The sequence below is a fragment of the Martes martes genome (assembly GCF_963455335.1).
Source record: "Martes martes genome assembly, chromosome: 7".
In the NCBI taxonomy this organism is placed as follows: Eukaryota; Metazoa; Chordata; class Mammalia; order Carnivora; family Mustelidae; genus Martes; species Martes martes.
Window position 1 is genome coordinate 44,123,015 of NC_137894.1, and position 25,349 is coordinate 44,148,363.

At 39.4% G+C, this 25,349-nt stretch overlaps 1 protein-coding gene across 1 annotated transcript in view; it reads right to left on the minus strand.

Moving 5' to 3' along the window:
* HERC1 (HECT and RLD domain containing E3 ubiquitin protein ligase family member 1) overlaps positions 1-25,349 on the minus strand; it is a 192,813-nt gene that overhangs the window by 9,007 nt on the left and 158,457 nt on the right. The window contains exons 53-73 of the mRNA XM_080807823.1: positions 24,941-25,068; positions 23,738-23,938; positions 22,080-22,210; positions 21,093-21,292; positions 20,555-20,660; positions 18,750-18,896; positions 18,059-18,160; positions 16,854-17,027; positions 15,014-15,307; positions 13,233-13,298; positions 12,965-13,090; positions 11,585-11,723; positions 10,389-10,570; positions 9,517-9,672; positions 8,660-8,782; positions 7,497-7,599; positions 5,768-5,937; positions 4,228-4,366; positions 1,724-1,893; positions 523-692; positions 85-250 (exon numbers count right to left, since the gene is read on the minus strand). Of these exons, the coding sequence (XP_080663949.1) occupies positions 85-250; positions 523-692; positions 1,724-1,893; positions 4,228-4,366; positions 5,768-5,937; positions 7,497-7,599; positions 8,660-8,782; positions 9,517-9,672; positions 10,389-10,570; positions 11,585-11,723; positions 12,965-13,090; positions 13,233-13,298; positions 15,014-15,307; positions 16,854-17,027; positions 18,059-18,160; positions 18,750-18,896; positions 20,555-20,660; positions 21,093-21,292; positions 22,080-22,210; positions 23,738-23,938; positions 24,941-25,068 (3,193 nt within the window). The remainder of the gene's footprint in view (positions 1-84; positions 251-522; positions 693-1,723; positions 1,894-4,227; positions 4,367-5,767; positions 5,938-7,496; positions 7,600-8,659; positions 8,783-9,516; positions 9,673-10,388; positions 10,571-11,584; positions 11,724-12,964; positions 13,091-13,232; positions 13,299-15,013; positions 15,308-16,853; positions 17,028-18,058; positions 18,161-18,749; positions 18,897-20,554; positions 20,661-21,092; positions 21,293-22,079; positions 22,211-23,737; positions 23,939-24,940; positions 25,069-25,349) is intronic.

The following is a 25,349-nucleotide window of genomic DNA, read 5'->3' on the forward strand; positions in this document are numbered from 1 at the left end:
CGTGTCAGACAGTAGGCACTGGAAATGGTAGGACAGCCACCACCTGAAAAAATGACTCAGCAGGGGGCTACCACATGAATATACCTGGCACATCTCTGTAATTGTGTCATCAAACACTCCCCCAGCGTCATCAGCCCCTTCTCCAACCAGCTTCACCTTCCACGCTCTCGAGGGCAGACGGAGGTCTGATGCATTCAGTTTAACTACTTGTCTTGCTATTTGGACAAAGATGGGCTTACACTTCCGCCCTCTTCAAAAAAAAAGGGAAAACAGAATGAAACACAACTCTAACTTCCCCCCAAACTACCACTTCCCCCCAAACTTCCCATCAGGGGGTGAACACACTAGTTTAATAATAGCTGAGCAGTGGGCTAGGCCCACTGTGACCACATTGGGAACTAGGTAAGCACTGTTACTCTCTTAGTTTATAACTCAGGAAGCAGGAACTCACAGATTAGTCAGGAATCACATTCACCTAAAAAAGTGCTCGCTAGCTAGTGATACATACACACATATGCTAACCTGGTTGATATCCTCTTTACAGTAATTTGAGGTCCATAGTTTTTGCCTTGAACCATGGTTTTTCCTATGGAGCGCACCATCGGGAGGGTATAGACTCTTGGGGCTAACAGAGGCCGAAGCTGCCCCTGTACGATGCCCCACGTGCCAGCATTATAATGAGATGTACTGCTCTGTAACAGAGAGAGAACTTATCACAGATGGTACAATTCAAGGCTTCCCAGAAAGAACACTTTTCACTTTCAGAACATAATTTTTTGGTTTAAAAGCATAAACCTGGATAGCAGTAACTATTGATAACTTCTAAAAAATCTTTTTTTCTGATAAAATATACGAGGATTATTTTCTAAAACTTGGAAAATGCAGAAAAGGACACACACATGTGTACACACTGAATCCCCGCAACCTCCACAGTCACTCTCATCGGTCTCCCTCCAGCTCTCTTCCATGTGTGCAGAGAGACATTCCTCACATTACTGACAACACACTGTTTATGTGATGTTCTGCTGCTTTTCTCACTTAACTCTTTATCATCAACATTCCTCCTGCTAATTTACAAACAGTTTTTTTAACCTTCTGTTCAGTGCTGCACAGTATTCTGCTGCCTGGCTGATTACCTGTTTCTAACAATGATCTGTCAAATCTCTCACATGCCCCATGATGGGTTACCCAAGGATTTCTAACAGTTTTACAACTGAAACACATTTTGGCAGGCATGCTGACACATTACACAAGCAAACATAGCCAGCTTGCTTTCTTCCTAAATTACTAGACTGTTCTATAAAGACAGTCAAATCAGCCACATTTACTTTCTCCCCCCACGGGACCCAGAAAGCTCATCTGTGAGGCGATCAGGAAGTCTCTGCAATGTGTCAGACTCATTTACAGAGTCACTGTGACAGTGGGGTGACACACCTGTGTGTGCCTAGATTTTAAAATCACATATTGGACTTTACAGAAAATACATGCTTCGCTATTCGTATTTCCTTGAGCTCCAGACAGACCAATACATAGAAGGAAGACTCCTCTGTGTCCAGCAGCACGATTACCAGTATCTGGCCTATCCCTAAACCAGCAGTAAAATGGAAACAGAACTGGTGCCTTTTCTACCTCTCTTGGGAGCTGAGAGCAAAAAGCATTAGCCATGGGAGAATACTCCAGGGACCTGGTAAGCACGGGTAGTGCTCCCAACCCAACATGTTACCTGGTTGTTAGGGCTGAGGTTCAGGAGCCTCCAGGAAGAGTACATGAGGTCAGAGAAGTGGTAGAGCAGCCGGAGCCGGGCCCTCGCAGTATGGATGCTCACCTCCCGGAGTGCCCCGTACTGGGGGGGCACTGCGTCGGGCAGGCCCAGCTGCAGAGGTACAGACACACCTGCCCAGAGAGCAAGCAGATGCTTATAAAGGAGAACGTACTGCTTTCATTTTCAGTATTTTGAAAATTTTCAAACAGAGAGGTTGAGATAAGTATACAATGAATATTCATTCCACCACCTAAATTCTAGAATTAATATTTGCCTATATTTGCTTCATCACATGTTTATCAATTCCTCTCTCCATCAATTCATCTTTATGCTTTAATGTACATGTGTTATTTTTTAAGATATCTTTTTTTATTTATCATCATGGAAACTTTTTTTCTCCTTTAGTTTCCCATTTAACTATGGGACTTAAACAGTTCCTTCACAAAAGAACAAAAACAGGGGCACCTGGTGGCTGAACCCATTAAGCGTCTGCCTTCAGTTCAGGTCGTGATCCTAGGGTTCTGGGATCAACCCCCATAATGGGCTCCCTGCTCAGCGGGAAGCCTGCTTCTCCCTCTGTCCCCCCCCCCCCCCCCCGCTCATGTTGTCTCTCTTGCGCTCTCTTTTTCAAATGAATAAATAAAATCTTAAAAAAAACAAAAACAAAAAACCCAAATTCTTCCTTTTGTATTTGATAGCTGCCATCTTCATAAAATGTAAGATGTGAGCCAGGACCAGGTAGGCAATTCTGGAAAATGGAAATGGGCAACTCAGCAGTCACCTCCCACACTTCCTAGGGATCTGACAGAAAGTGACTGTGGTGGAATGAAAGCTATGGGTGCATGATTCATGAAAGCTTTGTACTGTGAGAATAAGAGCTCTGTAGAAGCAAAGACTGTATTCATGGTTCCCCTCTTATTAAAAACATATAGAGTAAACCAACACTCACCTTCTTTGAGTTTCATGTAAATAAAGATTTGCACAGCTCAATTCCATTTATTTTACTCCCAATTGATTTCATTAATACTGTCAATAAAAGCTAACATTTATTAAGTACTTCTGTGTGCTGAGCACTATTTTAAGAGCATCACACCAATTTCTCATTTAATCCTATAGCTCTTTACAACAGGGGCTATTATCACCCCATTTTATAGATAAGGAAACGGAGTCTTAAGATCACACAGCTTGCAAGTGAAGCAGCGAGGATTCAACCTAGGCAACATGGCTCCGGAGTCTGGACCTTTAACCACCACACTGCAGAGCTTCTCTCTTGAAGTGGGAGTGAGATCTCTGTGAGATGAAGAGGACCCTGAGTATCAAAATTGACCATGGGTGAGCAGCACTGCTCATTCTGGACTCTACTAATCAGAAAACATCTCTTGCTTGTTTGGAATCAACTTGTTAGTCCTCATTTGCTTCCGAAGGGTATTTAAAAGAAAAAAATCTCTACAGTGAGTCTTCTCCAAGGACTTAAAAGCAGAAGTCAGCAAAAAGGAAGAGAATGCTGAATTCCTAGGCACAAGGTTACTTCAAGGAAACTCTAGTTCCTGACACACCAGAGAATAGTATAAAGAAAGGGCCTGGCAGAGAAACAGCCCAAATGTAAAGAGATGGATAAGGAATGGTAAATGCCCCACACTTGTGGGGAATGGAAGACGGATCCAATCCAATCAGCAGAAGGTGAAACACTTAAATACACATTTTATTTTCTTTATATCCCTTCTTTTTAAAGAGATTTTATTTATTTGAGAGAGAGACTGAGAGAGAGAGAGCACAAGTGAAGGGGAGAGGCAGAGGGAGACACAGACTCCCTGCTGAACAGGGCGCCAGATGTGGGGCTCAATTCAGGAACCCTGGGATCACTATCTGAGCCAAAGGCAGACACTTTAACTGACTGAGCCACCCAGGCACCCCTTTATATCTTTCTGTAGTTCTGGGACTGCATAATAAACAAAAAGGTAGAAACTGCCTATCAGTCCTATTACATGCTGGAGTAAAATGGCAACATTTTCTTCTTCTTCTTCTTCTTTTTTTTTTGCTGTGCCAATGCACAGACAACATCATGTTTCAAATGGTTAATCGCGGTGAAGAATCTGACAATTGGTCTCAGACCTTTGAATCTTTATTCCTAATACCAGGCCTTAGAAAACTATGATTCACCACTTCTTCTGTACACGAAAAAATACTTAGTTGCTGCTCTAAAATTATACATTTTTGCTTGCCTAAGTGATATGTTTTCTTCTTTTGGGGGTGCAGAGAGGAAGTGCTTTGTGATGAAGTCTGCAGGAGAATCACCTGCTATGAAAGGATTTACAGTGCCCAGAGCACAAAGAAGGCTTGGTTTTGAGGGGGGGCCTGGTGGTCTCAGCACGATGCCTGGATGCAGTGGGAAAGCAGCAAGCAGACAGCGCGACTGGGGACCACTGAAAGAGAAACTGCAGGAGTGTGGATATCGCATCTCTCACCCGGTGCTCTTGGAGGGACAGGTGGCGCTGTCCAGGCAGCACTGTGGCAGCGGCCAGCTGAGATCTGCCGAACGTTTTTCCCTTGCAAAACTGTTACCAGGGTTGGTTCTCGAACGTGGTTGGTGTGGCCTAAGCCAAGCTGGGAATACATTACAAAAACACAGAGTCAATTAAGAAGAGGAAGCAAGGAAGTCAAGATGATGCAATCTGCCTTAGGTGGTAGGCAGATATAAATAAATATCTATACCAAGCAACAGCATCAAAATAATGAAATTAATTCTGATTTTCTCAACCAGAATACTCCTCACAGCTCAGACTATCTCCTAAAAACTTGGCTGCAACAAGGCCATTCCAAATCTAGAGTTAAGTCTTAATGATGGAACACATCCTTGGATTCCACTTCCTAGAGAGGAAATAATTCTTAGAAAGTTAAAAAAGTAACAGAATCATCTACAGAACTCTTATTTAAAACACAGATTTCCTTCTAACATGGATGGCCAGGGTAACAATAAATAAACAATTATAAAAGCATACACAGAAGCAGATTTTCATCTCCAGATCTCTGTTCTTCGGGTGCGAGTGGAATACCCAGTGTTTGAGCGGCTAAGCACCTCAATGTCATTAGGGAGTATCATGTCAATACCCTGCCAATGACCTCCCTAAGGCGTCTTCAGTAGCTACTCTCTTCTCATTAAGACCATGTACAACTGCAAGGATGAGCAGCTTTCCCATCTGTTAACACAGTGATGAGGTGACCACAGAGTCAAACTGAGGCTACCAGGAGTAACAATGCAGACCTTGAACTTGAGGGTCCCTGGCTCAGTGGGCAGACAGACCCAGAGAGGATTTATGGAGGAAGGGGATGTGGCTCTGCATGGAGGGCTGAAACCCACTGTAGCAACAGGCATCCCAGACATCTCCCATCCAAATCCCTCCCTCCTTCAGATATAGGGTAGGCTGAACACATCAAATTCTTAAATCTTCTCTCAACCTCTCAGAGGCCCAGTTTATTCTTCTGTAGAATGGGGATGACAAGATTTCCTGCACAAACACAAATATCCTATCTACAACATACTATGTACAGTACTATGTTCTATTATTAAATATAATAGTATTGTTGTTTCATTCTTTCCATGTTTCAGATCAACTGATGCTCCCTGGGCTTAATCTCACAGACTACAGTAAATTAATCTCACAGACTACAGTAAAAACGATGATGATAGTAGCAAATACCTGTAAAGTGCTGCTTACTATGTGCCGGCCCTTAATGAGTGTAGACACACACATATACTCAGTTCATTCCCTTAATCACTTTGCTATACCATCAGATTTTTCTTAAAACCATGGTATAATTCTTACTTGGCCACAATCAAGAGAGAGACATGAACAACTGCGCTCACAAATCAATCTGTCCCATGGCAAAGTGATGTGTGTGAGGCATTGTGGTAAATCCTAGGAGTTTCCTAGCTTATCCCTTTCGCAAATGAGAGACGTTGTCAGAATTCTAGAATATGAGAGGACAAGCGAGATAAATATTTACCTGCCCTTCTGAATTGCTCCCCCAGGCATATACATCTCCAGTTGATGCCAAAGCAAGTGTGTGCTCAGCTCCAACCGCCACATCTTCGATAACCACTCCAGCCAGGACAGGGATCTGCTGTGGTCGATTGTGATTGCGAGCACGCCCCTCTGGCAAGCCTATCAAGCGATCTGAGAAAACAGTACGAAGAAACTTATGGATGGGACACAACAGTCCTTTTGTTTTCTAATGAGTCATTTTACTCTTCTAGTGGAATGGCAATGACACATTTAATTCATGATGGTAAAAGCTGCCATTCTGGTACAGTGTACTAGATCCTGAGTGAATGAAATCTGAAACAGTACCTTTGCAAAGTGTCACGGACTCCTTATTCATAAAATAAATCAATCTAAAATTAGCAGCTTATTTCAAACCAAGAGACACTTCAGTATCCTCCTATTTGAGAGGATGGCACATAGTTACGAAAGACTCTATGGTTCTTACATTCTAAGAAAAGACATCACTCAACTTCTCTTGTCCTCAAACTTCTAGTCAACTTCTCCCTTTACCTTTGTCGCCAAACTTCTAGAAATTACACACCAGCCCCACAGGGGCATTTGCCCCATGGCCTCTGGAACTGTTTGGCATGGCCACCTTCTGCAGTCTACCTTCCACTCTCACTACTGCACTGAGGCTATACTCTCAAAAGCCATGAGTAGCTCCTAACTGCCTATGGTAGGACCCTCTTCTAAGGCTCCAACCCCGAGAACCCCACATAACCTTTTACTGACCTGGCCTCAGTGCCTCCTATCCTGCAGAGACTCTGTACTACCCTGGCTCACTGGCGACCTCTCTTACCACTCCTTTCAAAGCCAATTCCCCTGAGTCCTCTTTCTGTGCTTACCGGCCTTCTACTCATACCCCCAGAGTTCTATGCACTTCTTTTTTATCCTGCATTCTCTCCCTGAGTTTCTTAACTATTAACATGGTTTTAAATACTAACATTATAAAAATCTAAGTCTCTATAACCAATCTCTTTGGAACTCCAGATCCAAATCCCCAATAACTTGTAGACATTTCCATACATACATCTAGGGTATATGGCCCCAATTCAATAGGACCAAAACTAAGTTCCTTACCTAGTTCCCCAAAACCAGCTCCCTGTTCTCAGTTAGTGACATCATTATTCTTCCAAGACTAGAAACTTTACTCATGACTTATTTCTTCCCCTTCCTCATTACCTGCCTTACACACTTCTCAGTCACTACAACTTGCCAAGAAGTTCTACTTAAGAAGGTGAGTATATTACCAGGGAATCACAGTGTGGATGCTTGGGTTAGGAACCCACTCACGATCTGAACCCTGAATGCCTCTGAATTCCCAAGATCTGAACCTCCATTCCCTGGAAGGGCTGGGGATTTAGATAGGGTCCAGAGGAGCTGGGGTCATCAAGAAGTACTTATGGCGGCACAGTTGTAGGCAGCAGAAAGGAGGATGGGAAGGGCTTTGGCAGGGACTCTTCTAGCAAGAGCAAGGGCTCGGGCAAGAAAGGCCATCAGTGGGGAGGAGAGTTTGTCCTTATGACAAAGTTCATGAAAAAGGAGAAAAGTAGCTAGTGAATGAAGGTCATAGTGGCCATTCATCACCCAGAACAAAAAACTATTTAGAACACTTTCTCTAAAACTGGAAGGCAAATGTTTATATAACACATATACAAAATAAACAATGTAATGCCTAGAAAATGCCTTACCTTGACCAAAGGTATACACATGACCATCTTTGGTCAATGCAACAGAAAACTGAGTTCCACAAGCAACCTTTTTTATTCCAATTCCACAAAGGACATCAACTTTCTGCAAAATAAAAGTGTAAGGCACATACTTTAAAAAGGAAAATAAAAACACTTTTGAAGTTGCCTACTAGCATGTATAAACTCAAGGACTAACTTCTAATACAAATAATACTTGTCACCTAAGTGTTTCCACCCAAATCCACACTCCTAAATGTTATTTTCTCATACTGCTCTACGAATTACCTGAATCTGTGTGGGGGGGGGGGAGTTTTGGGGAGGGGCATTTGACTAAAACCCCCAGGACCTCATGTGAGTAGAATCATTGCTCTGTGCAACAGAGACCAAAGAGAATCCTGGAGCCTTTTAAACAATACTATGAGACCATGGAAAGCCATGCGCTGCTCCGAGTTAGATGTTTTTACTTTCAGAGGTGATAATAACTGCTTTGTATGTGTCCCAGAGATGGTTTCCTGGCTTTCCACATCCCTAGCTAAATATTCACCAGTCTAGTTATCAAAATAGTACAGATTATTTATGATAGGGTATTTGGAGTTGAATATACATTAAATATTTGTAAATCAAGCTGCTTGTTAAGTGTGTTAGGAAAATCCACAGAAAGAACTGCAAAGACAGTCTTCTGCAGAGCCAAGAAACCTTCTGTAATGTGAATATTAGTTTCTAATTTATTTATTATTTCCTATATTTCCTTTTTATTATTTTTTAAACAGAGGCATGTATCTGTATAAACTAGGCGTAATAATCAGCTAAAATGGCAGATGCAAGCAGAAGGATATAAAAGATTGTTCAAAGTTCCCTCCCTCAGGCACCCTGGAGATATGTCTATAACTATTTCTTCTCTACATGGGAGATAGTCCTACACTGTTCAGTCTGTATATGGGGACAAAGGCTTATCCTTGCAGTTTTTACGTCCAGTTTAGCAATTAATGGCTTATTTAAAGTCAAGATCTAGAATGCTGGACATTTAAAAGTAAGCAATAGAAGCTTCTGAACTTCACTATCAATTACTAAAATGCTAAAGGTAAATTATTCCCAACCAAAAAGAGGCACTGACATAGATGAATACCACACTGTCTGAAACCCTAGAATAAATCAATACTGACCTGAGGGGAAGATTTTGCAGTGGAATTTCCTAAGCCAAGTTTGCCATAGTCCCCATCTCCAAAAGCCCACACCATGGAGCCATCCGCTGATACTGCCAAAGTGTGGTTTAAGCCACATGCTACCTAAAGAAAGAACAGGGTATTCAGTCAAGCAAAATCAGAGCACCTAAACCATATACCTGTTTCCGGGATCCTTTTTTCCCATTTCAGTGAAAAACTTGGCTATATATATTTTCATTTTAATTTCAAGGGCCTTCTGCATATGTTAACAAAATGTGCCAATAAGAAAAAATTGCCAATGTCCACAAATGAAAAAATAACTTTTTTCTTTGATGTGAAATCCTTCAAATATCTGTGGCTAACTTAGAATCAGAGGGCATAAAAAGGAAAGGTATGCAATAAGTCAAAAAAATACATCAGAGACAGCCTAAGGAATGATATAGAAAGTGATAAAAACATCTCCTTGTTAAGAGGTGATCTCAACGTATACAGGATAAGTACTAGTTCAGAGCAGCACCACCAATGATGCCACAATTCAGACACCTACTTCCAGACTACCAGACAGCAGTCACAAAAATCTGTATAGTTCAAAGGTTTTATATCAAATTGTATTACGGAAGGGGTTGTAAAATATTTGCATCCTGAATTAATGCTTTCATTTGTCAAATATAACTTGAGATACAAATTTTCATATTGGGGGAAAAAATCACAAAAAAATGATCAAGTAGGCCAAACAAAATGTACATGAGCTTAAGCACAACTGATGATTCTAGTCTTCTTTAAAGGACAGTGTCTCAGTATAATAGAGGAAAAAGAAACTATGAGCAGATGGAACATATTATTGATTTATTCCATGCCTGTCCAATCTGATATCCCTCCAGTGCAGTCACTCTCTCTGGAAGTTTTTTGTTAGACGTATTTCCAAGACCCAGACGACCGTAGTCACCATTGCCAAAAGTGAACAGTTTGCCATCTGAAGTTACCACTGCTGAGTGCTTGAAGCCACAAGACATCTACAGACAGAACCAAGGAGAAGAAAAAAATTTAAGAAGAGGGTATACCAAGAAAGAACAAAATCAGTCATTTTTGGTCATTAATACGGTAATAAACTTCACTGACAACTCAGCACCTTCAAGACCAGTATGTCCTACCTGCCCAAGTGGCCCTCCTGCTTCCCCAAGCCTGATGTCCTCATCATTCTCAGGAAGACCAAGCTAACCAGCTTACCTTAGAAGAATCGCTGCTATGCTTTAGCTGTGTACAGATGACCCAGACCACATGCGATAATAAATGGGGAAATCCTCTGTGATCTCTCCGGTGCTATGCAGTTTTATAATTATCATCCGAGATCACTAGTCAATTTTCCAGAATATGGACATGAACTCAACACTTGTAACAATAATGATAAATGTTAAGCTCTGCATTCAACCTATCACTCACTGTATTAAGGACTACACAGCAGGAGCTAAAGCCTACTGTGTTTCTTCCAAGCACCTGAAGTACCCCAGCTTGGGCCAACCAGCTAGCTCAGGAAAAGGGAGTCTGTCTTATTACCAAAGCCCATTCAAACTTCTGATAAATTCAAGGATGAACAGCCAAAAACAGTGGATCTCTTGTAATGACTCATAATGTATTTTTACTATTATTTCCCGTTACCTAAATTTGAGAACACTATTCAACAACTAGTATGTTTATCTTCAAAGGCAAACTGATCCACGTCCTGTCTGACCTGCACCACTTCTTCTCCTTGTAAAGCCTCGATCTGCCTGGGGCGCCGCTGTCTGTCGCTGTTCCCGTGGCCAAGTTTGCCATAATCACCATCTCCCCAGCTAAAGACCTCTCCACTTTCAGTCAGGGCCATTGAGTGCCCATCAGAACCACAAGAAGTCACCAGCTGGGTCACCACAAATCCTGGAACAGAGCAGAAAACCAACAAGCATCAATGGATGGTAAAACTCTTCATTTGCAGCTGCTACAGAATACTCTTAGCATGGAAAAACGTCAAAACTCTACTACATAAAGAAAAACAGTGTCTTTAATTTTAAAGCAAATTTGAAGCCATAACCTAGTAAACTGGGAGCAGTCACATAAAATGATGACAAGAAAAGGAGGATTGACAGGAACAGTTTAGTCATCAAGGCCTATGTTCTAGCCACTCCTAGAAATGCTTTACCTGGAATGTCTCCTTTTTTACTTTCACATAGAACATATGAGGCAGATATTATCATCACCAATTTACAAATGGGTTAAGTGAGTCACAAAGAAGTCTAGTCTAGCTTGTGCAAGGTCCTAGAGGCCGGATGCAGTAGTTCTAGATAGCAACTCTGCAATCCCATCCCCAATGCTGTGCTCTGGGAGGAAGAGATCTCAAGGAAGAGAACTCAGAACTATTTCAGAATTGGTTCTGAACACATCATTACTTGTATGCTTTTACTTAAAAAACCCTCTTTGCTCTCTTTGTAGGCTTTGGAGTCACCAAAGTTGACATAAGAAACAAGCCAGGAGCTCCTGCAGTGGAATCTCCAGATGTAGTTTTTTTCCAAGTCAGAGAACTCAGGCAGAGATGCCCTGTAAAGTCTTTAGTGCATTTGCTGATATCCATATAAATTGGTTTTTACTTTTTAGGAAACACATGCATGATTATTACTGCTATTAATGGTTGCCTAATTTACAGTTCTGCCATTTTAAAGAATTTGTTTACAATTTTCAGGTCACTGAATTCTAGCACTGCCATGATAAATAGCTTACAAAATAACATAGCTTAAAATCTGGAAATCAGGCTGTATATCCTAAATGAGAAACTAAAGAAGTGAAAACCCTCTATGACTTTGCCTAGCAAAGGTTTGAGATGAGTTCCAACATAAGTTAACACTCCCATAGTTAGGCCATAGTTTCTGATCAGCTTTGAACTGAGGATAATTTTACCTTGTAGGGCTGAAATAACTGTCAGGACATGAAGGTCATCTGAATTTCCTTGTCCCAATCTGCCATAACTTCCTTCCCCACAAGCCAACACTGTGCCATTGGCCTGGATGACAAAGGTACAATTCTGACCACATATCACCTAGTATAAAAACACACAAACAAATTATCTTTTATCATATAGCTTTACCACTTAAAATGATTCTATGCATACCTAGGATACCTTTATTAATTCTTCTATCCGCTCACTAAAGAGGATGGGTTAATGTAAGTATGGGGTTCCTACAAGCTCTTGATTATTATAAAACTGCTTAACAAAGATGTATGAGGTGCACTGAACTATTTAAAATCATTTAGAACTATCTTATCTGCAGGGATTTCAGCCTATTGTGCAGTTTATCTATTTATTTTGAAGACTTTATTTATTCATTTGAGAGAGAGAGAAAGAGCATGCATACAAGCAGGGTGGGGGTTCAGAGAGAGAGGAGGAGAGAATATGGAGCAAACTCTTCACTGAGTGTGGAGTCCGACGTAGGGCTCAATGTCACAACCCCGAGACCATGACCAGAGCTGAAATCAAGAGTTGGACACTTAACTGCCCCACCCAGGTGCCGCAATTGTGCAGAGTTTATTTACCTATTTATTTTTTAAAGATTATTTGTCAGAGAGAGAGAGAGAGAGAACAGGGGGAGTGGCAGGCAGAGGAAGAAGCAAGGAGCCCGATGCAGAACTCGAACCCCAGGACCCTGGGATCATGGCCTGAGCCAAAGGCAGATGCTTAACTGGCTGAACCATCCAGGTGTCCCACAGAGTTTTAAATAATAACATTAACAACAAAACAAAAAAAAAAGAGGAAAGGGTGAGGAGAAATATTAAAGATTGGCTAGAAATCCATCAAGAAGCGGAAAGCTGAGGAGATATACACAAGAAAGAGTAGTGCATCCTGGAACTTACTAAGGCAGAGAAGAATGGAAGAGAAAGCAGTGGCCTGAGAAAGGGTTTGGAAATATGCTACCACGATTATTAAAAGAGGAGAGGAGAGTCAATGAAATCTAGCTAAAGATTCCTGTAAGTTAATAACCACAAAACAGAATCAATAATTAGGAGTGTGTTAACTTCTATAAATATGTACTAGGCAGGCCTAATACATGCATCATGATGTTAATTCATTACACTTGAAAGCAAAAATTTAAAAACATATTAACAAAATTTAAGGCTGATAAAAACCCTAGAAAGCTTTTATTTAGAAGGTATACATCATGCCTTTGTTCTGTTATTCCCCACAACAGATTACACAATGGATACACATAACCTGACAACAAGGAAATCAGAATTGTTAAGAGTTCTCAAGTTTCTTCCTCACTTCTTTACCCCATTAGTTACCTGTTGGGCCTGTGAGAATGAGGGAGCTGCTGCAGGGACCATTACATTTCTTCCCGCTTCTGCCAATTGTCCATGCCTGCCAGCACCCCACAGGTAGACATCACATTTACCTCCCAGGTGCCAGTCCTAGAAAACCATATTCATCTCAAAATTAGATTCAATCATTCATTCAAACATGAGTTAGCCTCTAAGAGACACCAGGTTATAAACAAACAAGCATTTAGAAGATTTAATGAGAACCACCATATATATAGTTATCTTCACTGACCTCAGGTCTGGAAGTTGCCCAAGACATAATTTGTTCATCCATGCCATTAATCCATTTACTGTTATCCTGCAAGACACAGCAAACATCAGGATGAATCTTGGTTATTAAGATTTATCCTTTTTTTTTTTTTAAAGATTTTATTTATTTATCTGACAGAGAGCGAACTCACAAGGAGGCAGAGAGGCGGCGGGGGGGGCGCGGGGGAGAAGCAGGCTCTCTGCGGAGCAGAGAGCCTGATGTGGGGTTTGATCCTAGGACCCTGATACCATGACCTGAGCCAAAGGCAGAGGCTTCACCCACTGAGCCACCCAGGCACTCCAAGATTTATCTGTTTTTTTAGGAAAAAAAAATACCCCCTCCAACATGGGGCCTGAACTCGGGACCCTGAGATTAAGACCTGAGCTGAGATCAAAAGCTGGATGTTTAACGGACCAAGTCACCCAAGTGCCCCAAGATTTATGTTATTAATTAACAACTAAGTTTTCTTTCCATAAAAGAAACTAGTAAATACTGAAAGAAAATTTTTTAATACTATAAGAAATTAAGAGCAGTTTTATAATTATGCCAAACTTGACTACGCATTAATATTTTCCTTTATCATAAACACTTTATGTTTATGATAAACTATCACTATCACTATCACATTGGTAATTCAAAGTTAACCATTTAGGTTTTCTGAGCACCAACAGGTACAAGATCATGTGCAGGAGTCACCATCCTCCTGAACTCACTATACAGCAATAGGCAGGTCACTTCATCTTTCTAGGCTTCAATTTCCTCATCTATAAAATGACAGATGTGGAGCAAATAGGCTCAGAAGGACACAACTATTTTTTTTTTTAAGATTTTATTTATTTATTTGAGAGAGAGAGTACACGAGAGAGTGCAAGTGGAGGGGGGGAGTGGAGCAGGGAGCCCGATGCAGGGCTCTATCCCAGGACCCCGAGACCATGACCCAGAGTCAAACACAGACGCTTAACTGACTAAGCCACCCAGGTACCCTAGAAGGACACTTCTTAATTAAAATTGTATTCTGCCAGAGTTGGGCTCCCTGCTCAGCAAGAAGGCTGCGTCTCCCTCTCCTCCCTGCTAGTGCACCCTCTATCTCTGTTTCTCTCTCTCTCAAATAAATAAAACCTTTAAAAATTTTTTTAAATAAAATTATATTTCATAGCTAATTTCCCTCAATTCATATTTGTTTTGTATCTGTATCTTTGTATTCAAATGTTTGTATATGTAAACCTTAACTAAGCAAATAGGTTGTTAGATCAAGCACTGGCCTGCTCTGTCTACACAAGCATCTCATCTACATCACACTTTCTACATCTGGACATTCCCAAATACAATCAAAGAAATGACAACTGGAATGCTCTTCTATATTCTCATTTTATGGCAATTAAAACATGGCTAAAGTGTCAAATAATTTAGAATCTATATGTGAAAAAAAAACCCCAGATGACCCAGGAAAAGATGTTAAAATATGTATAAGTCAGGTACCAAACAAGGGACTATGGACAAAAGGGGGGAAAATAGACTACGTCATGGAAAGCCAACAAGTTTACAGGAGCTCCACAGTTCTCATATAAACAATCTCTGTCACCACAGGGGGCTGCCATAAGACTGAAAGTGACTGACTACCTGAAAGCAAAATACATTAAGTTTATCTAAGGGCAGGCTTCTAGCTATCCAAGCTAGGAAATACTCACTGGAGGTCTGCTACTTGCTAAACACCCAAGATACAATCTCAGCTGCGGACAGCAGCAGCTCCTATCATGGCTTACCATTAGGAATAGAAGTTCATCCTCTGGAACAGGCTCTAGATCAGGAACAGTAAAAGATTCTGGAAACTGTGCTCCATTGGTCAGGGCTTCAGCAGCCTTTATGGTGGTTGAGAAACATTCTAACCAGGCCCACTCGTTTGGATTCCAGGATGCTGGGTCGGGGAGGCAACTCTGGTGGTGTGGTGGCACTGGAGGGTTACATAACAGCTGATCCAGATGTAGTCCCACAGCGAGGGAAGCCAGACATTGCATGTAAGGGCTATGAACAAGCTGATCACCACAAACCACATGAGGCTAAGAGGAAATACAAGAAGGTCAAATTGAAGAGCCTGTACCAAATATTAAAAATTAACCTACTGTACTCTGAAAACCTGTAACTGTATTTTTTAAGTTTACTCTTTTTTTACACCTGAAACTTTTATTATTCTGTATGTTCAATAAGTGGAATTTAAAAAAAACAAAAATATTTATTTTTTTAATAATTTTTACTTTAAATAATTTTAAATACAGAGAGTTACAGAGATAGTACAGAGAATTCTTCTAAATCCTTCATAACATCTTATATAACCAAGAAATTAATATTGGCTACAACACCAACTAAACCACAGAACTTTATTTGGTTTTCCCACTAATGCCCCTTTTCTGCTCCAGGATCCAATCCAGGACATCACATGCATTTAGCAGTATATTTTCACTATAGTTTTTCATGCATAATAATAATAATAAGAAGAAGAATAAAAAGAAGCAGCAGCAGCAGAAAGTAACTAAACCACAATGACCTGCTCCCTTCTCACATTTCCTCCTTTACAAGAGAATCCCTCCCTAACTGTGGCAGAGCAACTCCATGAGATGCTAAGTGATTCAGAAAAAAAAAAGAAAAAAAAAAAAAACCCCAAAACGGGGCAAATGCATCAGTGAAGTTAACCAGATGCAGTAATAGCTAATTGTATTAATGTACCTTGGCCAAAAATGAAGAAAAAACCCCCAAAGAGCTCTGCCTAGGGGCAGCACTAGTGAGTGCTAGAAGACTGACTACACAGGATCACAGCCTGGGGTACAGGTCCAAATTTCCTTATTCCTCATTCTAGAACGTAAGAACCCTACTCAGTTCAGCCTTAGCTCTTCCACTAGACTTTCCACACGGATTCACCTGATAAACAGAGAATGTTCATTCTGACACCCATATCCACCCCCGCACCTCCCAACTTCAGGATAGCAAAACCACACAAAAATAGATTCATGGGTCAGAAAAGGTAAGATGCAGCACATGTACTGTAAGAAGTTCTAGAGTGAATAAGTAATCTGAGTTCTGTAAGAAAAGGTAAGATGCAGCACATGTACTGTAAGAAGTTCTGGAGTGAATAAGTAATCTGAGCAAAAAATTATGCAAGCACTATACAAATTTGAGGGTTATTTTAAAATTTTACTCCCACTAAAATAAAGTAAAAGCAGGCTGAGGATTACTGAACAACCATTTTATTTATTTATTTTTAAAAGACTTTATTTATTTATTTGTCAGAGAGAGAGAAAGAGAGCACAAACAGGGGGAGTGGGAGAGGGAAAGCAGGGTTCCCACTGAGCAGGGAGCCCAATGTGGGACTCGATCCCTAGGACCCTGGGATCATGACCTGAGCCAAAGGCAGTGGCTTAACCAACTGAGCCACCCAGGCGCCCCCTGCACAACCATTTTAGACATGATTTAACTTTATTTGATTCTGCCAAATAGCACCACTCATTTTTTCTCAGACTTCATGCTCTTGAGGAATAAATTCAGAGCTGTGATTTAAATTCCGGAGCAGCAGTCCCCTATGGATCTGCGGCAGTGAATGTCCTCAGTTACCTTTTCATAGGCATACTGCTCCTGAAGCATCACAGGTAGCCGCTCCAGAAACGCTCTCATGCAGGGAGCCATGTTTAATCCCAGAACACCTTGCTGTTTCAGTGCTGTCCTACAGGTTGCTAAAACGTGATTGGCCACAGCCCACTCTGACGTACAATTCACGACCAAAACATCCTGATGGAAAATGAATCATGCCACATGACACGTTTGTTTAAGTAAAAGATAACACAGAGACAATTCTATTACCATTCATTTCTGAAATTCCTTCCGGTTATTGCACTGAACACTTTTGCTTTTTGGACATTTTATGCTGTACCTTTAATACCTATGACCTTCAAAACAGCCTAAATTCTGTCTATGTAAACACAAGTGAGTAAGAAGTAACCGTAAACTTTGTGAGCTACCTTGCATTTTGCTGATTCACCTTAAAGAGACATGTGAATTCATTACTATTTCACAGGACTTGGAGGACAAGGTATCTAGGATATTTCAAAAGCCTGACAAGACACAGGGCAGCAGAGGAAGTTCTCTGCCTGCCGAGGGACACATCTGCAAGAGAAGCAGCACTGCTCTGACTGGCAGCCTACCACTGCCCTGGCTCTTATTCTATATTCTACTTCTAGGAGGACTGTTCATGCAGGTTTACAGCTCAATTTAAAAATCTTTTAACTAATAAAATGTAAATTAAAGTAGCACACTGGCTACTTCATTAAGGGTATGAAGAGCAAGACTGCAGGAGATAATGTCATGTCAGAATTAACTTCACAGTAGGGGCTACTATTGTTTTCTTTTTTGTTTTGTTTTACTAGAATATTACATTTCAAAGCCAAGAAACATTTTGTATACTTGAGTTAAATGTCTTTGGTCTGCCTTTTTAGAAAAAATTCTTTTGAGATAGTTTAGTGCTATCTCAAATCATGGCAGGAAGTAAAAATCCACTTTATAACATCCAGTGGAAAATAAGTTGTTCAATAATTAAACATTTTCACCAAAGCCTAGGGTATAGTAGGAAAAGTACTCGATTATAATCAGGAGGCCTGGGTTCTAGTTCTCCTTTTGTCACTAAATAGTTATATTATCCTGGGCAGGTAATAATCTTTCTGGATATTGATTTTCTCCTCTTCTACATAAAGCGGGCTGCTTAGACTACAATTCCAGGGTACCTTATAGAGGTACCCTAGAATTTAGTGAAATTGTAAAATTACCTTTGATCTATTTGAGCAAGCAGCTACCCCAACATCTGGAATCCACACTGTGGTCTGAATAGCTCCAGAGCCTATCACAACAGTTTGTAAGACAGAGCCATCCTAAAATGAGATGTATTTATATCAGTACATATCACTTAAACTTAGTCTTTATTTAGTTATTTATTTTTTAAAGACTTATTTATTTTGAGAGCAAGAGAGCACGTGCACAAGGAGCGAGTTGGGGTGGTGGGTAGAGGCATGAGCAAGGTGGAGAAGGAAAGGGAAAGAATCCCAATCAGACTCCCCACTGAGCAGAGCCCAGCTCAGGGCTCAATCTCACAACCCCAAGATCATGACCTGAGTTAAAAGTCGGATGCTTAACCCACTGAGCCACCCAGGAGCCCCAGTCCTTATTTACATTTTAAATTTATACTTCACATTCACAAAAACATATTCTAAAATCTACACCGGCTAAACTCAGCAATGTTCAATTACATAGTTACTATACAATTTTCCTGGGTCTTTTCTAGATGACTTTGAAACTCTACCAGTAAGAAAAATTAAAGGATGGAGAATTTTGCAAACAGTTTCTTCAGTATTGAAGATATTAGTACACAAAATATTCCTAAGATTAGTTGAGTTAAATTTTATCAAATATAAGTTCATGTATAAACATTTCTTAAGAAAAAAATAACATCTATATTCTTACCCTTAAAGACCAAATATTCATGAGGCCACCTAGTCCACCAGACACGAGGGCCAAGCCATCGGAACTAAAGGCAACAGTCCGGACAGGGGTGATGTGTCCCCGCAGCTGATAAACGCACTTGGCTCCGGTTGATTTCCTATATCCATCCTGCAATTCATTTTTATTTTTAACACATATTGAAATTAAAACAAATTTAAAGATTCAAGATTTAGAATTCATTCTTGAAAATTTTGTATTTTTTAATTTAGCATAAAATTGGGGAGGAGGAAATGATAACTCTCTTCTAAGGTTTAGCTTGAGAAAATAAAATATCAACCTGTTTCTCCTTTGCTCCTCTGAAGCTGAGTTTCATCTTTTTTTGAACACTTTCAAGTGAATTTCCTATTCTTCAAACTGGCAAAAATTACATTTCTAGGTTTTAATTATTCCTCAGAGATAGAAAAATTCTAACTTCTGCTTTTTTTTTTTTAAGATTTTATTTATTTATTTGACAGACAGAGATCACAAGCAGGCAGAGAGGCAGGCAGAGAGAGAGAGGGAGAAGCAGGCTCCTGGACGAGCAGAGAGCTAGATCCCAGGACGCCGAGATCATGATCTGAGCTGAAGGCAGAGGCTTTAAGCCACTGAGCCACCCAGGTGCCCCTAACTTCTGCTTTTTAACGAATGTTTTAATTTTTAAATTTAGCTTTATGTAATTTTCATTTTTAGCTCCTAAAATTCATGAACTGCACATGTTGGTTCTCTATTAACCAGGTACTTCTTTTTGTTGCCTATGGCTATCTGCCACATGGTGTCTATTTTCATGTTTGCTGTGCAGGTTTTAGAAGTGAGATAGGTAAGACCTGTGCAAAGGGCTACTCTCTAGCACAAATAGCAAATCAGATTTATCTCTAGTGCTTCCACCTCCACTTATGCGATATTTTCCTTCCATTAGAGAGCTACTTACTTCTCCCTCTTAACCCCTTTCTCCCCACTTAAGCTCCCTTTTCCTTCTAGTTATGATGCAGTATAATACCAGATGTACTTATTTACCCAAAGATGACATAAGGCATACTTCTTCCAGGGGTATTTGCATCATGAGCAAAGGACAAAGTAACAGAGGGTGCAAACTGTTAGCTCAGGGAGGCCATTTGACTGGTGTTTTAAAGAATTTTAAATCAGGTGCCAAGTTTTAATATTGAGAGATTTTACTTAAATCACTGGATTTTTTTACTTCTATCAGAAAAAAAAATAAGACAGTCTGGTAACAATAGTCTCATTTCTGGAGGGTGACAAGTCTGTGGCAGCTGTGTCCTTTATAGGAAGCATGCATGCTTCTAGGTTTTCTGTTTATTTTTAGCCTTTCCACACCTCCAACTCCTAGCTTCTAGATGGCTCTGTAAGTATCCATCTGAATGTGTAACCTCTGTTTAAGGTAAAGGAATTATTCTTCGTAGGTGGATTCTGGTATCAGCACGAGATACTCTGGTTGGATAGGGTGCTCCTGCAGTGCTATTTAACTGTACTGAAGATTAAACATGGGACTTCTCTATCTATAGTGTCCAGTATATCCAGTACCATAAGTGAGCGCCACTCAATATTTCTTGAATATCTCACTTTAACAAGGAAACATGCTGTACTGACTTCAAAAATTAAAACTAATTCAGAAAACACACAAACTATGATAATTATTCATGTTTCCCTAATGGATCTTGCCCTTTTGGATACTAAATATTGAGTATGTCAGTAACCAGCGGAGGATTACTTTGATAACATATAGCATCTATGCTTTCAAATGAGGGTTTCAAATGCACCAGACTATTTACCTGGCAACTGGATTCCTGGTCCCACCATCCTTCTGAACTAGTCACACTTGTCTGTGTGATATCTTGTGGAATACGCCAAACACATACTAAGCCACTCTGACAGCCACTTAAAAAAAAAAAAAAAACAACACAAAAATAAATTTAAAAAATTAAAAAATTTTAAAAATCACAAAAAAAAGTCAATATGCAGAAGTAAACATATTTTCAAATAGCAATTAATTAAGACCTGACAAAACTACTACAATATTATTTATTAAATTATTTATAATATGTATGCGCTAATCCTTTTACAAGAAATACAAATAGAATCGATATTCTAGCAACATCACACCCAGTTAAGGAGATAGCATAGCAAGGTCCACACTGGAAAACTGTTCTTCATTTGTCCAAGATGATCTTACAGTATTACATATTAGAAGAGTAGTAACAGGCAATAAGCCATTTAAGACTACCAAGAAGCCATATTTAATGCAAGGAACAGTCTATACTAATATAAAAATTAAGATACACACACACACACACACAAATTACAACATACGTAGCCATCAGTAAATGCAATTTGGATCCTTTCCCTGGGAGGCTGCACCAAGCAATGCCATTTACAATAGATGGATGGCAGAGTGAATGTAGACAACGCCAGCATCCTGAAATAGGCCCCCAGAGTTTCACATTTTCTTCTTTGGCACATGTCATAAGAATATGACCTGTTGGGTCCCACTTCATACTAACAAGAGTATCCTTAAAATGGGAAGAAGAGAAAAAAAGTCATGGTAATGCTTCCTTCACAAATACTTTTAAACTCAGTAATTTATGACCCATAGTTCCATTACTCAATTATTTTGAAATCAACATTTTATGCAAATAAGATACTGTCGTGTCATTCCCAACCACTAGACTAACTCACCCTGCAGTATAGTCTGCATTATATATATTTGCTGGAGCCAAAGTCCAGTAAATGTTAGCTGAATAAATGAATTATGAAATTCTGATTCAGAAGGAATATTCATCTTTCATTAGCATTTTAACAGGTACTTTCATTGACTTGTAATCATTAAAATATGAAAAGAAACTTAAAAAAGAGGCACCCTTCATAACAAAATAGTGAATATTATGAGAATCTAAGACATACTGTGTGTTTATACGGTTGTCATCATTGTGTTCTTCTGACACTTTTTTATTTTTACCCCCTTCATACCTTCCAACTCCTGGCTTCATCCACTAATGCTACTTGCCTAGATAGCCCTGAAGCATTAGAATCAGCAGCCTCTTTTTAAGGTAAAGAAATCATTCTTCATAGATGGAATTTCTAGCATTTGAGGGGGAGTTCCTATTTCACTGTTTCGGTTTTACTTCTTTCTTGGCTTGATGGCTTTCTTACACAGACTCTTCCATGCATATACATGGTCCAAAGACTTTGTTAACAATAGAGTATCAAATAATGTAAACGGTTTTAAAAAACTAGTATCAAGCAATACTATATAATAAAAAAACAAGAAAAAGTAACCATCTGGTAAAGATGCTTTACCTTATGTGCATCAATTAGAACAATGCCTCCTTTCTCAAGTGGTTCCTTTGTTCCCAGTAACAACTTTCCATCAAAATACCCCACTGCAAATGGTCTATCTTCACTGAACCAAGCAATGCAAGTTACAGACACTAACATGATAAAAACAAAAATTTAAAAAAGAAAATATAAGTGACTCCTTTGTCATTGTCTAACTTAAGACAGATTTTGCAACAAATATATGCTACCACAATCACCGCAAGTAAGTTTCCAAATCTTTAATGTATTAGACATTATTATTAGGCTAAGAGCAGGGATTCTGTGTAACCTATTTTAAAAGTCTTATTTATTTATTTATTTTAAAAGATTTTATTTATTTATTGACAGAGAGCACGAGCACATGCACAATCAGGGGGAGCAGCAGGCAGAGGGTGAGGGAGAAGCAGACTCCCCGCTGGACAGGAAGCCGAATGTGGGGCTCAATCCCAGGACCCTGGAGATCATGACCTGAGCCAAAGGCAGACACTTAAACAACTGAGCCACCAAGGTGTCCCAAAAGTGTTATTTGTAAGTGATAAGGACTACCCTCATTTTTAATCTTTCATTTTTTTTCAGGTGATTATTAAAAAATTAAATTTCCTTGCTGATTCCAAGTTAATGTACTGGCTTCTTTCCTTTTGGACCAGAATTTACCATGAAACTGAGAAATGAAATAACCCAAGTCATAGAAAGAAAATTACCTGTCCTTTCTTTTGGTTAATATTCCCTATTCAGTGTGTTTCCATAGTCTACCATAGATGTCCCATTTCTAACAATCTATATTCATATTTACTTCTCTAAGTACATATAACCCTGGAAGGCTATAAGACAGGTAAAAAAAAACCCAAAAAACCCCCAATGTTTCTCTGTGGGAACATGGGAACTGAGTAGATGGGAAAAAGACCTTCCACTGTTTATCTTTTTAAACTTCAAAATTTTTCAACCCCATGAAAGCATTATCAATTTAAAAAAACTAAATTAAAATAAAACAAAACAAAAAAAACCTTGTTATATTCTGCTAATAGAATCCTATGTAACCTTGGACTGTTATCTGTGAAATGCTCCACTCCCCCAAAACAGCTATGTAGTAAGATAGGCCTATGCATCCAAAGGGAACTGGGAGAAAATAAATTAAACTTCCTACTATCTCTTGTCACACCAGAACTTCTCTCCTCCTCTTCCCACTTCCTCAATTTCACATCTACCAATGATCATAATTTTTTGTCTTGGACATTATTAACTTTCTTTTTTTTTTTTTTGCAATCACACCAGGGTTTATTTAACAAGCTTAAGCTTGGGCCCAAGTATACCCGACACAGCAGAGTAGGGACTTGGACCTTGAACATTATTAACTTTCAAGGGAGACTTGGAGCCCTACTCTAAGTGTTCAGATACTTACACAAAGGATGAGTGAAAAATGTAATACTATTAGATCTCATTTTGGCAGAGATATATTACAGGTGTTTGAAGAGAAATATCTTTCAACTTGGTAACTAATTAAAATGAAATACCAACCAGACAATTTAGAGAAATAGCCAAAAGTAATATTCACTCAGCATTTTAAAAAGCAAGTGCCAAAAAAATTAAGTTTTCTTGATTGGAGGAATATATTCTCAGTTAGACAAAAGTATAGTCATTACCATCTTTTCGATAGCAATGCTCCAATTCTCGACGGTGCATGGTGGATACATCAACAACTTCAATCAGTCCTAGAGATCCATCCATCCGTCCCACCAACAATAATTCTGGAGACTCTCCTGACCAGGCTGTAGCTGGACCCTCCTCTGGCCAAGCCAGGGCAGATACCCAATGAGGCTGAATATCTACCAATCCTTTTCCTCCTAAATAGGGAGAGAATGTTAACAGTTGTTACTTATTTCTCAAAAACAATAATACAAAAATAACTATTACTTAATTCTAATAGTACACTCAAAGCAGTCCCCAATTTCCTAAAAGCCTAAGAATGAATACAACTACAAGGCAGGATCCTTCATTTATACACTGCACATGATTATCAAATTCACAGGCTTTTCTGTAACTACTAATGGGACAAAAATGACAGTTTTATTAAAGAGGGAGTAAAGGAAAATATTCAGTATAGAAATGTCAAAAGCTTAAGTTCTTTCCTGTAATTACCGAAAATCAAACATAAGAAATTTCCCTACAGTTAAGGCTAGCTGTTCCTTCAAATATGTGAAACAGAATAGCCATTCTTTAAATATGCAAAAATAAACAAAAATATGGATAAGCCCAAGATTACAATAACGATTTTTACTTTTTAGAGACATGGTATAAGACACTGACAAGAGTCTGTACTTGTGAAATGGACAATTTAAATAGAAATATTTCAAGTGATTCAAAAGAATCTATCACTAAAAATTCACAGCTCAAATCCTTGCAGTAGTACATGAAAAGAATTTTTAGTTTATAGCTACCAGATTAGTCAAAACTCTCAGAAAGAGTCAGGAAATGAGCATATCCTCTTTAATTAAGTTTTAAAAAGACTTTATTTATTTGAGAGAGAGCATGATTCCAGGGGAGACAGAGGGAGAGGGAGAAGTAGAAGCAGATGCCCTGCTGGGCAGTGAGCTCTCAGTGAGGCTCCACCCAGGACCCTGGAATCATGACATGAGCCAAAGGCAAATGCTTAACTGAGCCATCCAGGTGCCCCCATCATCCTCTTTAATATAAACCATAATATGCATAGATCTACACAGCTGATGAACAGACTGTGAGTTTCAACGTGAAAGGAAGCCACTGTTTGGACTCAGAAAGCTAAAAAAAAAAAAAAAAAGGCTTAAAAAGTATCTTCAGTATTTTGCTTGTATTGGCGTGACTCTTACCATTAACTTGCCAAATATTCACCATCTTTTCCAAGGCTCCAGCTAGGTATTTGCCACTGATACTCCAGGAAACAGGAGAGAAACTTGGATCACTGGGTGACCCCAGGCTTTCCTCAGCATCTCCTTCTCTAGAATATGAGAGACATGTATGGAATTCTAATCTTCATCATCCAAAAATATACTAACCCCAAATCTTAAAAAAAAGATATCATATGGACTAGAAGATTCTTAATTTCAAAAGCCTGGCTAGCAGCATTTGACAATCACATATTCACTAGTGTTTATCACGATGTGAAGACAGTAGAATTATAAAAGAGTGATGCTTAGTCTACTCATTTAATGTAGTGCCTACTTTGTCAACAAAGACATTCTGATTCTACATGGGTTGTATACCTGGTTATTAATTCAG